The 15,124-nt window shown below is 35.9% G+C and overlaps 1 protein-coding gene across 6 annotated transcripts in view; it reads right to left on the bottom strand.

Annotated features, from left to right (window-relative positions):
* The window catches only part of HIVEP1 (HIVEP zinc finger 1), a 131,773-nt gene that overhangs the window by 46,870 nt on the left and 69,779 nt on the right, over positions 1 to 15,124 (bottom strand). For all 6 annotated transcript variants that reach the window (XM_081144762.1, XM_081144757.1, XM_081144761.1 and 3 more), the window contains exon 3: positions 14,749 to 14,802. In XM_081144762.1, coding sequence (XP_081000888.1) covers positions 14,749 to 14,802 — 54 coding nt within the window. The remainder of the gene's footprint in view (positions 1 to 14,748; positions 14,803 to 15,124) is intronic.

Below are 15,124 nucleotides of genomic sequence, written 5' to 3' on the forward strand. Positions count from 1 at the left end.
AAAAATTGTTTTATGGAGTAGGTTGTGGCTTTTCATGGAGATGTTCCATGTGCACTGGATAAGACTGAATGTTGGGTGGAATGTTCCATAGATGCCTATTAGTTCTAGTTGGCTTATTTTGTTGGTTTAGTCTTTTATTTCTTTGTTGACCTTCTGCCTAGCTGTTCCATCCATTTTTGAAAGTGGGGTACTGAAGTCTCCAACTGTACTGTTGAACTGTGTATTTCTACCTTCATTTCTATCAGTTTTGCTTCATGTATGCTGGGGCTCTGTTGCTGGGCGGATGTATGTTTATAACTTTTACATTTTCCTGAGAAGTTGACTCTTGTTTCATTGGAAAATGCCCTGTTTATCTCTATAACATTTTTTATTTTAAAGTCTCTTTTGTCTGATATTAGCATAGCTCTTCAGTTTTCTTATGCTTGTTGTTTGCATCACATATCTTTTTCCACCTTTTTACTTTCAATCTAGTAGTGTCTTGAAACCCAAAGCATGTCTCAGTGTAGACAGCATATAGTTGGATCCTGTTTCTTTTATCCAGTCTGATAATCTCTGCCTTTTGATAGAATTGTTTAAGCCATTCACATGTAATATTATTATTGACACAGCTGAATTTCTATCTGCCATTTTACCTTTGGGGTTTTGATATATCTTGTATCTTTTTGTTCCTACACTTCTCCTTTACTGCTTCATTTTACATAAAGTGAATATTGTCTAATATGACATTTTAATTTCTTTAATGATTTTTTTCACTAATTTTTCAGTTATTTCCTCTGTAGTGCTCTTGAGCTTATCTTACATTTTAACTTATCAGAATCTGTATCAGATTTATACTAACTTAATGCCAGTGAGACAGGAAAATGTTACACTTATTCAGCTCGATTCTCTTTTCCTTTTTTTGTGGTATTATACACACCACATCTACAAATAACACTCCAACAATACTGTGTTATAATTATTACTTTACATAACTTATGTCTTTTAAAGACATCATTAAGAGGAGAGCAAGTAAATACTTAGAGCATTTGTTATGTTAACCTTCTTATCTACCCTTTAGACAAGCACTTTTGCCTGACTCCTAAGAAGCACCTCACAGAAAGTGGTAAGAACAACCCTCTACTTAAAGATGATCCTCTGTCTATGTTCTACTCAGGTTAGCAAAGAAATCTTTTTAAAAAGACAACAATTGAGATTAGGTAATATGAAATAAGAACATTTTCAATTTTCATAACTTGTTCTAATGTCTTATAATATGATTTGTACAAAAGCAGTCAGTTGGAGAAACAAAAGATAAAAATCTGGATATTGCTAACAAGATAGAAGACACCGATAATAAAACCAAATATTCTGATGTATTTTCGCAGGTTTCAGAAGATCACATGGTGAAAGGCTGATTCAGACTTCAATTCACAATAAATTTACAGAGTAAGTCATATTTCTCTGCCTGGAAAGTCATAACATTTGTATCCTTATATTTCACTTTCGTGAGAAAGATTCTAAAACCTGTGATTTTTCTAAGAAAGTTCCTCAGTTCTTCAGAGCACCCATTTCCCACCAGGGTAACTAAGATGTTTTTATATTACAAACTACAACACGAGTGGTTTTATCTTAGCATTCAGATAAAATCAAAAGCAAGAATCCATCTGTAGAAGCCATCCATAGTCTCTGGTAAGAGTTAAAGAGCGAAGCTTTTATTTTTGTTAGAGACTTAAACATATTACTACAGATATGTATAATTACATTACACAGATAATTTAATATAATGAAAAACTTACTTTAGATATGCAATCTAGGTTACAGCATAAGAATTAAAAAACATCTATTTAAACACACTTCAAAAATAAACTAGTACATATTATTGAAAACTCTGCCTGCTATATAAAAGAATCTATACTTCTGCCCTCCCCCTCCTTCCACCCACCCACCTATCTTCATTTATTCAATAAATGTTTTCCAAATGCCTACTGTATGCACTAGAAACTGTAGGAGGGGCCAGGGCAGGACAGCGGACAAAGTGAACTGGAGGAATCATGAGGCCTGGGTGGCAGGGTGAGTGGAGGAGCTTAGTGAAATGAGGTCTCAAAGGCCCTGTCATGAGCTTTGTCTTCATGCTAAAAGCCACAGAAAGCCGTGAAAGGGTTTTTTTAAACAGTTTCTAAGTGGTTAATTGCATGCTGGGTGGTGGGTCTCCAAAAATAAACACACTAGTCGCAACAGACCTGGTCTGTTGCAGTGAGCTCCTATGCAGTGAGCTCTACTCCAAATTACATTCTGTTACAGAGCCTGGTTAAATCTGTTTTCCCACTAACTAAACAGCAGACTATGTATAAATGTTACTACACACGCTTGTTCTCATCCGAGTGTTCTTCAGTCCTCTTCCTGCCTCTCCTCACTCACCCACAGAATCTCATTTGCTGCTTCCAAATCTTTTCTTGAATGAAGTAGTTAATATTATAACCCACGCGTGGTGGTCAGGGCAAAATCCTAAATCATCTTTCAAAATCTGATATTCTCATATAAAGCATAGCCCCACAAAACACATTCTGAGCCGTGAAACAGTAACAAAAGAATACATTTTAGTGAAATGGTACTTTGTTATTTCCGTAACTGTTGGCTTTTATATTTTTTAAAAATTTATTTTCTAGAATTTCTCCCAGTTGTTTATGTCTTCAATTTATCCTGTCTCCCCTTGCTTTTATTTTCTATTCTTTCTTCCCTGGAATTATATTTGTTTCATTCAACATGTCTACTGCCTTCTCTGACCCGAGGAAAGATGAAAAAACCAGTCTCTTTGTAGGCAATAAATATCTGAGCCTGCCTCTCTCTTTTTCTTGTGCCTTTTTTCCCCTTTTGTCCTACACATAGATTATAGCAGCAAAGATGAGAAAAGCCTAAATGAATCAATAGCAACACACTTTATCCTTTTAAGTCAGTTATTCATATAGAAGATGCTGAGGCATACACACGAGGTCAATTATCTCAAAAGTGAAGAGAAGAAGCTGAGCATAACCTGGTTTTTTCCTGATCACTCTTCCATGAATCTGCAAGTGAACCAACAGACTAAGATCCCTTCCTTTGTTTTTCACAGTCCTCAGGGACACTGTCTTCAAAGCAGCTCAAATCCGCACGTCATTACCTGAAAACTACTTCATCTCTCTTGTCACAAAATGAAGAACTGGACACAAATACATACTTTACAGAATCTAAAAAAACGCCTTTTGAACATCTGAATCTCCCTGGAATCATGCTGCCCTTCCAACCAATTCTGAGAGTACTGTGTCACGACTTAACTGCCAGTGAACTTTCTCCCTGTGTAAATGATGCACGAAATCACTGCGCATCTTCCAATCAACAGCATTTTGAAGTCAATGGAATGTACTATCAAAGTACAAAGGATGCAAGCCTTTCTATAAATCCTACAAAAATAAAATCTTGGTAGCTATGTAAGTCTCTGATTAATAAATGATTACTCAATGAATAGTAATTAGTAACACTGTTAGAAAATATTGAGAATTTTAACCTTTCGTATTTTGTAGGAAGCGAAGTTTTAGTGTTTTGCATTTAAACACCATAAGGACGGAATATTTAAAGACATTTATTTTACATTAATGGACTAAAATGCTTTGTTTATTTATAATTATGTCAGTCATCTTCTATAAAGCTGGCGAAGTCGAACTGAAAGGGAAGGATCTCTTTGGATCTGGCATTTTTAAATCTAAAAATATTGACAGGATTGACATATGATACGTTTAACTCAAACGCATGGCACAAATAATTAAACCAATACTAACTTTCCAGTAACTCAAGCAACTGGCATTGTCTATCATGCTAACGAACACTTCATGAGACCTGAATATTTAAATTTGAAATTCCAAGTAATAGTATACGGAGATGACTTTCTTTAGTAAAAAATAGAAAATCTGTTGCTGTTTTCCCAAGGGAAATTTGTTAGGCACTGCTCCCGGTCTACATAAAACCTCATGAATTTTGATTCTACCAGTTCAGATTTTATGATAATCTGGGCAAAAACTGAGTTATGACTTATGTTCCTTTAGGGCTCAGACTTTTCCTTCCTATTTGCCAGGCTAAAAGGAATGGCTGATGCATAATAAAAATTTATTCAGTTAAAGAATGAAGTAATAACTTTACAAGAAAAACAAGATGAATTTTCTAGAACATTTAACATTAAGAATTTATAAAGATTTTTATTTAAAATAAATATCTATTAAACATGCTCACTTTAATACATTCTTTCCCAGTAATTAATTTATAAACCCAGGAACAATGACTTATCAAAAATATACACTTAACTAGTTAGCATTCCAATAATACTAAAATAATAAAGCAGCATTCCTTTAACAATACTATATAAGTTCAGACACACCACTAAAATGCTACACCAGCCTTTGGCTGGCTACATCAATGTAAGCTTTCATTCTGTAAATTATTAATGTCCTTCCAAGTTTATCACATTTTCACTAAGCCAACCAGGTTTTGTTTTATTGCACATACTTTCTCTAAGACTGTTTTAAAACATTTTATCTTATATTAACACCATTCATTTTAATTTAATAAAAATAAGTCCTACTTTTCTTTTTTAAAATTTATCTTTGTTGTTGAAAGGATTACAGATATCCCCCTTTTTCCCCATCTATCCTCTCAACCCCCCCCCCCCCCCCCGCCCCAGGCCTTCACCACACTACTGTCTTGCCAATGGAATGCATCAGTCTGTTCTATGCTTCTATGTCTCTGGATCTGTTTTTTTCCTCAGTCTATTTTGTTTATTAGATTCCACATATGCGTGAGATCATGTAAAACTGAAGCAGGAAGAATCAGAAAACCTGAATAGAGTAATAACTGATGAAATTGAAGCAGCAATAAAAAACCTCTCAGCAAATAAAAGCCTGGGTCTGGACATCTTCACAGGGGAGCTTTCTAATTCTTTAAATTGTAGGGTTAGATAGTTTACTAAACATTTTTCTTGCTTTTTGAGGTAGGCCTGTAGTGCTATGAACTTGCCTCTTAGGATTGCTTTTGCTGTGTCCCATAGACTCTGGGTTGCTGTGTGTTCATTTTTATTTGTTTCCAGGAAGTTTTTTATTTCTTTCTTGATCCTGTTGGTAACCCTTTCATGTTATTTAGCTTCTATGTGTTTAAATGTTTTTGAGTGTTTTTACTGTAGTTGATTTCTAAACTCATGCCCTTGTGATCTGAGATGCTTGATATGATTTCAAGCTTCTTGAACTTGTAGAGGCTGGTTCTGTGTCCTAACAAGTGGTCTGTCTTTGAGAATGAGCCATGTGCACTTAAGAGGAATGTATATTCTGCAGGTTTAGGGTGAAATGTTCTGAAAATATCAATTAAATACATCTGATCCAGCATGACATTTAGAGTCTGTTTCTGTGTTGACTTTTTGTCTGGAAGATCTATCCAGTGAAGTCAGTGGGGTGTTAAAGTCCATGACTATGACTCTATTGCTGTTGGTCTCTCCCTTAAAGTCCTTAAGGTTATTATTGATAGGTCCTTATTTATGCCTTTTTAATTATTTATGCTTATGTTTTCTCTTTATTTCTCCTTATTATTACAGCAGTCCCTTTAAGATATTTTGCAATGCTTCTACTTCTACTTCTTATTACAGCAGTCCCTTTAACATTTCCTGCAATGCTGGTTTGGTGGTGATAATCTCCTTTAGCCATTTTTTGTCTGGGAAGCTCTTTATTTCCCCATCTATTTTGAATGACAGCCTTGCTGGGTAGAGTAGTCTTGGTTTCAGATCCTTGTTTTCATTACCTTGAATACTTCATGCCATTCCCTTCTGGCCTGTAGAGTTTCTGTTGAGAAGTCAGCTGAAAGCCTATGGGAGCTCCTTTGTAGGTAAACAGATTGCTTTCCTCTGGCTGCCTTTAATATTCTCTCTTTCTCTTGAATTTTTGGCATTTTAATTATGATGCGTCTAGGCGTGGGCCTCTTTGGATTCTTCTTGCTTGGGGCTCTTTCTGCCTCATCAACTTGTGTGACCTTTTCCTTGACCAGGTTAGGGAAGTTTTCTGCCATTATTTCTTCAAACAGATTCTCTAACCCTTGCTTACTTTCAAACTCCTCTGGCACTCCTATGATGCACATACTGTTATATTTCATGTTGTCCCACAAGTTCCTTAGACTATCCTCCTGTTTTCAAATTGTTTTTTCTTTTTGGATCTCTGATTGATTTTTTTTTTTTTCGACCCTGTCGTCTAATTCACTGATCCGATCCTCAGCTTCCTCTGCTCTGTTTATTCCTTCCCATGTATTCTTTATTTCTGCTATGTCATTCATAATCTCCTTCACAGTTTCCATTTCTTGTTCATGCAGATGAGCATTCTTACAATCAGTATTCTGAACTCTATATCTGACAAATTGCTTATCTCCATTTCAGTTAGCTCTTTTTCCGTAGACTTTTCTTGTTCTTTCATTTGGGGCTTTTTTGTCTCCCCATTTTGGCTGCCTATTTGGATATGTTTCTGTCTATTAGGTAAGCCTGCTAGGACTCTCAGTCTTTTTGGAGGGTTTCTGATACAGGCCAATATCAGATGCTGTTTGTGACTGGCCCTGAGTACTCTGTTTGGAATTATCAACAACCCATGGCTTGAGGTCCCCTTTGTTGGGGCTGGGTGCATTTGGAAGGGACCAAGATGCCCACCAAAGTCTGCCTTTCCAAAGCCCAGGTCCAGAAGCAGATCAGGCAAAGACTTAAAGCTCTCTGAAGTCTGCCTCTGCCTGCAGGCTGATTAATCTGATTTTTTAATGAGGCTCAGGCTCTAGAAACTACACGGGGCAGAGTGGCTGATTGTTATCAGTCTCTTAATGAGTCTTAGGCTGTAGAAACTCCTTAAGGTAGGGCGAGAGGTTTTCCAGCATGGTGGGTCAATTGCTTCCCTCTCAGGCAAAAGCTGCTTAGAAAGTAAATGTCTTCCTCTGCAGTATGGGGGAATGACTCAGCACAAGAATCCAGAGGGGTGCCCTCTGAGCTCTATCTCCAGAGCCCACAACCCTAGATTCTCCTCACAGCTCCAGTCCACTCTTCCCTCCCTCTGCTGGAGCCCAAGGTGAGCGGCTGCACATGAAACTTTGTGTGTTGGCTCTTTAAGAGGATGCCTGCAGTTCCAGCCACCTCTCCCTGGCAGACAGAAGCCCTGCTGCTTTTCACAGCCAGATGTTATGTGGGCACCTTTCTCAGTTCTGGTGCTCTGGGCTGGGAAGCCCAGCCTGGGGGTTAGGCCCCAGAGTCCTCAGTGGGAACCCCCCACAGCTGAGATATCCCTCTGGACCATTAGCTGCTGTCTGTGGGAGCCCAGCCAGCCCTCTGTTGCCTCCGCACTTCCTCCCAGTCTCTGTGTGGTCTCCACTTTTCCTCCTTGGTTATGAGGGTGCTCTCCAGCTTGTCTTCAGTTGGTCTTGATTATCCAGGATGGTTTTTCTACACTTTAGTTGTAATTCCAGTTTGGTCCAGGGAGAGTGTCAGTGTAGGTTCCACTCAGTTGCTGCCATCTTTACTCTTTCAGTCCTACTTTTCTATTACACCACCTAAATTTTAGTCTTAGGAAGGACTTCATCACCCCTAATTAAGTATACTTAGCAGAATTAAGGAAGAGAATGTCATTAGCATTAAAGCCTAACTTTATTAACATAAAGTATTATTCCACATCACCCTTCATTTTTTTTCAATATCCTATGTGAAATTAAAAAGAAAATGAAGTATGTTTCACTCTCACAAACTTATTCATATTATAAGAAGCTTAAAAATTTATTTTTGGCAAGCAGGCGAACAAACTCTAACTTCTTATTTACACACTAACTGGAGTCTGAGATGTAGTGTTCTGCTTCCCATTAGTCTGTTGCTCTCACTTCTGAATTCCTCAGTGTAGTTTTTGTAGGAATCTAACCTCCCTCAAGCTTTCCCAGTCAACAGGAGGATAACTCCAGGGCATAAATTGTGCCATGTTAACAAAATCCTACTTGTCATCTGACTCTTTGGAGCAAGTCTGAATGTCACTGAGTTATTTCAGCAGAGCAGATTCCTACCTATATTTCTTAAGCTGTATAATCTACTTATATTTAGGACCTATTACTCTCAGATACATGGCAAAATAAATTAACGGAAATTATCTTTTAAATTAAAATTTTCTGGTCCCTGAAGTATATGATGTCAGAGTAATACCACAGCTGCTGAAAGGAAACTACTGGTATTATAGTGGAGATTTCAGGATTTTGCTGTTTGAGACAGAAAAATAAAATCCCCAACCATGTGGGGAAAAAAAACATTTTACAAAGAGGGTCAAAGAACAAACCAGCATAGAAATTAATGCAAGCGCCCAGTATAAAATGATGTATAACACAACTAATGCAATAATTAGGAGGAAATTAATAGCTTTAAGTGATTTCAATAGGAAAGAATAAAGGCTTAAGAATGACTAAGCCCAGTTTCCAGCTTTGGAAATTTGATAACAGAATAAACCCAAAGAAAAAGAAGAGGGGGAAAGATAATAAAGAGCAAAACTTTTTTTTAATCCTCTCCCAAGGACATGCTTTTATTTTATTGATTTTAGAGAGAAAAATGGAGACAGGGAGAGAGCGCAAGAGAGACACAGACATGAGAAGGAAACATGATTGACTGCCTCCCGCATGTGCCCTGACTGGGGACTGAACCCCAAAACCTGGGTATGTGCCCTGACCAGGAATCAAACCCACAAACTTTCGGTGTAGGAACAACACTCCAACCAACCGAGCCACACTGCCAGGACAAGAGCAAACTTTAATAAAACTGAAAAGGATGATACAAGACAGTATCAAGAAAGTCAGAAGTTAGTATAATAAAAAGGGAGTGAAACAGACAAATCTCTTGAAAAACTAATCAAGAGAGAAAGGCACAAAAGAAAAGATAGAGACACAACTAGAGATCCAGCAGCAATGAAAGAGAGTAAGAGAATACCGTGAGTGACTTCTTGTCAATAAATATGAATACTTAATAAAATAAATTATAAGAAAAACATAATTTACTATCTGAGTGAAGAGAAAAAAGAAAGCCTGAATAGTTCTATATCACTAAATACATTGACTTTGTACTTAAAAATCTATTCTCAACCCCTCTCAAAAGTCAAAATATATTCTAAGACCTATACAGCTATCATTTCAATACAAAACAAACACTTCCTTGGGAAGCAGGAGGAAGAGTTCTCAGATAACCTTAACACAAATCAGGCGAGGAAAATTATTAGAAAGTAAAGAGATTTGTACTCAGTACCTCTTGGACATGAATACAGAATTCAACAAATATTACCAAATCAAATCTAGAGTATGTTTAAAAAGATTAAACTTCATGACTAAATTGGTTTTATTTTATTTAAAAACTGTGAGGTTTAAACATTAGAATAAAAGAATAAAGTTCATAAGATCATCTCTATATATGACGAAAAAGCATTTGTTTTAAAAAAGAGCCCCTTACGATTTTTTAAATCTCATTAAAAATAGAAGAGAACCTCCTTAAATTATTAAAACAAACAAACAAAAATACTGAACCCTCCTCCCATAAAAAGACATCAAATTTTTAAACAGTGAAATTAGAAGAAGATCCTTTAAAATCAAGAACAAGCCAAGAACAACAACACTACCAATCTGGTGGCACTCTACAGGAGCCGACTGGGTACAACAAGGAACATAAAAGAAACAATTATTTTAAAAGGAAGAAACAAATCTTTCATATCCTAGGTGGCATGATTGTTTACAAGAAACTCTAGGGCATCACAAGACAAGTTTCCAGAATGAACGAGCTTAGCGAGGAAGCTGGACAGAGATGAAAACACAAAATATATTGCATTTCTATTTGCCAACAAGAGCTAGAAAATTAGTTCTCTCTCCTTGCCCCCCCAATTAAAATCAACAAATAAATAAAGACCCAGGAAATAAAGGGGAAATGATAAGACATTAAAAAATATATAAGTATCAAAAATATACTATCTTTACGGACAGGGAAGCCTGAAAGCCTGAAAATTGTAACTCTAGTCAGTATGCCCCAAGTTCAACGCAATCCCAAAGTTCCAACAAGATTTTAATAAAGCTGATTCTAAAATTTAAATGGATAAGCAAAAATCTAGTTATTGGAACCCTAACTCAAACCATACTCAAAAAAAATAAACTCCAGATGAACTTTAATCTGAACGTGAAAGATTCTAAAAAGAAAACAGAAAAAAACATGTAAAACCTTGTGGTAAAAGAGAATTTCTTAAGACAAGCAAACATAAAGTCCCAACAAAAAATACTAATCATAAAAGAAAAAGATTAATAGGTTGATAGTATTAAAACCAAGAAAAGGGAACCCTAGTACACTGCTGGTGGGAATGCAGGCTGGTGCAGCCAATATGGAGGTTCCTCAAAAAATTAAAAATAGAACTGCCATTTGACCTAGTGATCCCACTTTTAGGAATATATCCTAAAAAACCCTAAACACCAGTTAGAAAGAATTTACGTACCGCTATGTTCATAGCAACACAATTTACAATAGCTAAGATCTGGAAACAGCCCAAATACCCATCATTAGCTGAGTGGATAAAAAAGTTGTGGTATATTTACACCATGGAGTACTATGCAGCGGTAAAAAAGAAGGATCTCTTACCCTTTGGGACAGCATGGAGGGACCTGGAGAATATTATCCTAAGTGAAATAAGCCATCAGAGAAAGACAAGTACCACATGATCTCACTCATACGTGGAATGTAATGAACAAAATAAACTGATGAACAAAATAAATACAGAAATACAGAACCATGGAGCTGTCGGATGAATTCCAGAGGGAAAGTTGGGATGGGGAGGGGGGGGCAGAGATTAATCAAAGAACTTAGATCATATATACATGACCTATGGACATAGACAATAGTGTGGAGAAGACCTGGGGGGCAGAGGTGGATGCCTGGTGGAGGGGTTCAATGGGGGGGAAAAGGGGGACATGTGTAATACTTTCAACAACAAAGAAAAAAAAACAAGGAAAAAAACCCCAAGAACTTCTGTTTACTAACAAGAACTTTAAAGAAAGAAAAATCAAGCCAAAAACTACAACACATAAAATGGATAAAGGGTTGTTATCTAAAATATATTAAGAAATATATTAAGGTTTTTAAAATGCATAAAAGATACCAGCAAGCATTTCAAGAAGTGAAAATGGAGACGTGTTTGATGCTATTAGTATTCAAGGAAAAATAAATCAAGAGCAGAACAAAATAATATTTTATATTCATTCAACTAGAAAAAAATTAAAAAGACAGACAATACCAAGCACTGAATAGCACAAAATGAATTCTTAGACTCTGATCATAGGAAAGTAAAGTTTCCAAAAACACTTTTTGGAAAACAATTTAGCATCATCTTATGAAGCTGACTACCTACATTGCCTAAATTGTCCACACATGTGCACCAGGATAGGAGATTATTCATAGCTGCATTGTTTGTGACAGTGAAAAGGTAGCAATAACTGGAATCCATCAACCAGAGAATGGAGGAACAAATCACTGCACTCAATAGAGTATTATTCAGCAGTGAAAAGAAACAGCTACATCCAACAAAATGCATGAATCTTAGAAACAATGTTGAGTGAAAATGCTGTTACAATTATATAATTTTATTCTTCAAGCTCAAACTCAGCCCAAACTAAAAAGTATACTGCTTAAGAATACATAATTAATTTTAAGAAGTACTACAATGAACAGGAAGTAGAGGACAGTAAATACCTCTACAACGCAAACAGTGGATTGCAATAAAGACTAGCATGCACGTTTACGCAACAGTATTAGCAATATGCCAGTTCTTAAACTGGGTATTAGAATCAAAAACTACCATGCTATTTTTATGTTTTATAATTTCATATCTTACATATATTAACTTATATGTCAAATACTGTATGATAAAATTTAAAACCAAGTATTAAAATTAGAGCTTATTCAAGAGACAGCACATAAAAATTCTCCTAATAAAGTGATCTATTTATTTCTTCCCTGTTTATCTTACACATACTTCTCCATTACCACATCTGTGATATTCACTATTTTATTTAAGTGTTGTACAATAATTTTGGAAATGGTGTCAAGCACAATGGATGTTAAGAACAGTAAACAGCACTGTAAGGAAGAATACAATGACAATACCGAGAACTGTGGCAATGTTGCATGCTCACACTGATTAAAATCAAAATAAATCAGTCATCTGATTTTCACTCATAAGCGGAAAGAAAGAATAATATACATTAACATAATTTAGTGCACTTTTATATTCTATTGGTGTGTAATGGGCAAAAGTAAGTTTCTATGACATCATATTACAAACATATCAATCTTTCCTTAAAATGTTAAAAAACAGGAAAGACAGCCTTGATTTTAATCTATCAATGAGTAATTTTTTTTAAAGAGTCTGCCATTATGTTAAATGTTTCTGAAGAGAAATCAGCTACTTGTCCTAATGGTAAATAAAATAAAAAAAAGAGGGGAGAAAGAACCTTAAATAAGTTAAGGACCACAGAATCTACAATAAAGACAACACCTTAGAACTTAGAACTGGCTGTGAGCATTGTAGGAAAAAAGCCAGGTGTAGAAAAAAGTCAAACTTGCAGAGGGAAATAAAAGCATGTTGAAAAAATAGTGAAAAAGTGCTCTATCCTAGATGAATCATTTTAATCAATAAAAACAACTAACTCTAAATTTTTAAAGTATATTCTTCAAAGGAAGAAATACATTTCCTTTAATGTAATAGGTCAGCAAGCAAATATCTGAGAAATCTCAACACCTTTACTGCTAAAAGATTTTATCCCATGTTGTTAAAGACAAACTGATAATACTCCTTAATTACATGTGAAAGGAAAACTATTTTATTTTTAATTTACCCAGAGTGTGTATGTAAAAATGAGAGCCAAATCATACTTGGAAGCAGTGAACTGCACAGAACCACGCTCGTCTGGCGCTCACCACAGGTCTTAAATGCGTGCGGCCTGCCAAACATAGCCCACTAGATTGCTCTCAGCCTCCTTACCTTCTGTTTCTAGTACCCTGTTCCCTTTCCTCCTTCCTGTCAGGCATTTAGTCCACTGTTCCTAAAACTCTGCCACAGGGGTAAGAAGGAAGGAGAAGAGGGCAAGCACACGCTTATTTTGCCACTTGAAGCAGCTCTAGGTCATTACTAGACATGAAAAGGGCCGACTATGAGAAAGGGCATGTGACATGTTCCGCAGCCTGAGTACCTTAAATGCTTTGCACCTACAGCAACTACAGCAACGTGGGCAAGGGGCCCTTAGTCAACTTTTCAAAGGGACGGCATGGCTATGGTGACTTCTCTGCTCTTCCTAGACTTGCTTTCCTGCACGAATGTCATTGAAGGGTCCTAGTTGATATGGACCTTCCGTAGATTCCATGGACGAAGGGGGGGGGCGGGCAGAGGGAAAGGAGGAGGGAGGACAGTTCCTTAAGGCTGCTGCACATCACCGAGTAACTAGTCATACCAACCCCAAACAATCCATCCTGGAGGCTTCACAGGCTGATCCAAGGGCTGGAGAACCCGTTCAGGCAGAAATTATTCCCACTAAAAATACCCAGTTACAAACCTACCTAGGTTTAAAAGGTATTTTTTTTAAAAAAAAGACTTTCAACTGAAACCCTACATGGCTAATTCATTCAGTCAAAATATTCCACTCTAATTAGAAAATATAACAGGGACAAAAATAAAAAATCATAAAATGTAAATGCCATAGAGAAAGCTTCATATCTTTGTAATCAATTTTACTCATTAATAGACAGTACTGGAACACTATTCCACTTTACTGTCTGCCCCACCCACAAACTGTTCTACATCACTTTTTTTTTTTCATATTGCCTGGACAAATAATTGGTATGCTTTCTACAATGAAAACCAATTTTTGCCTTTAAACTTATTTTATATACAAAATTATACCCATTTTAACTAGCAAAAGGACACAAAGACATATAAATAAAAGTTTATCATTTTCCTCTGCCCTTTCTCCCAACACTGTACAGATATCTATATAAGTCCATTCAAACTTGATCAAATCCTAAATAAAGGTGGATATGTGTGCGACCGCGCGCGTGTGTGTGCACGCGCGCATGTGTGTATATATGCTTTTGATTGAACGTAAGATTTGTATCATATTTTACATGTTATGCAGTTTCATTCTTCTCACTTAGCAACAAATTATCAGAGTCAACTGAAATAATATTTTTTTAAAAGCTGTATAACATCCCAACATATGAATTTACTACAATATATTCAACTACCCCTACACTAACTAGCATTTAGGTTATTTTAGTTGTCTTAGGTTTTGTCGTTTCAAAAAATACTGCATTACATGAACAAACATGCACACACGCATGAACGCAGCCATTACCATCCATTATACTGGTTCCATTATTGCTATGGGACAGTCTCACAAACAGATTTTCAAAAGAGCTGCAACATCCTCACTCCTGCCAGTACTCTCACTCCTACAACAATCACTCCTACCGGCAATACATTAATATGTGGGAAACAGTTATAGAATATGCTATGTAGCTGAAACATTTCATAAAGCAAAGTCCCTATACTTTTAGGCATCAATTAGTTTAAAGTGATTTTTAATTGTGTCATATGTTTACACCAATTGATTCAGTAAGGCTGCAATTATAAGGCATCTACATAGGAATCTGAAAGAATAAAGTTTATACTGGGGTAGATTTTAATTTACCTTTTTTTGACACTTCCGCCCCATTAAGTTCTTTTTGTGCTTCTTCAATTTTGTCTAAGAAAAAGAAAGAAAATTTTATAAATCAATTCATCACATACAAATAAGAATCCAGTAAAACAAATATACTTCCTTTAAACAGTTCCTGACACACAGAAATAAATATTTGTTGAATGAATTATTTATGAAACAAATATGTATAAACTGGTAAAGTAATGATACATTCCCTTTTAAAATTATAATTTTAATCATGTCTTAGTCATGAAGACCATTTCCAATTAACTAGTTTCCATAATGCAAATAATTAGTGCATTTAAAATACTGAACTACAGTTAAAATATATTTAGCTCCCTAATAAAAGTAACAAAATAATACTTTC

The sequence above is a fragment of the Miniopterus schreibersii genome (genome assembly GCF_964146895.1).
Source record: "Miniopterus schreibersii genome assembly, chromosome: 8".
In the NCBI taxonomy this organism is placed as follows: Eukaryota; Metazoa; Chordata; class Mammalia; order Chiroptera; family Miniopteridae; genus Miniopterus; species Miniopterus schreibersii.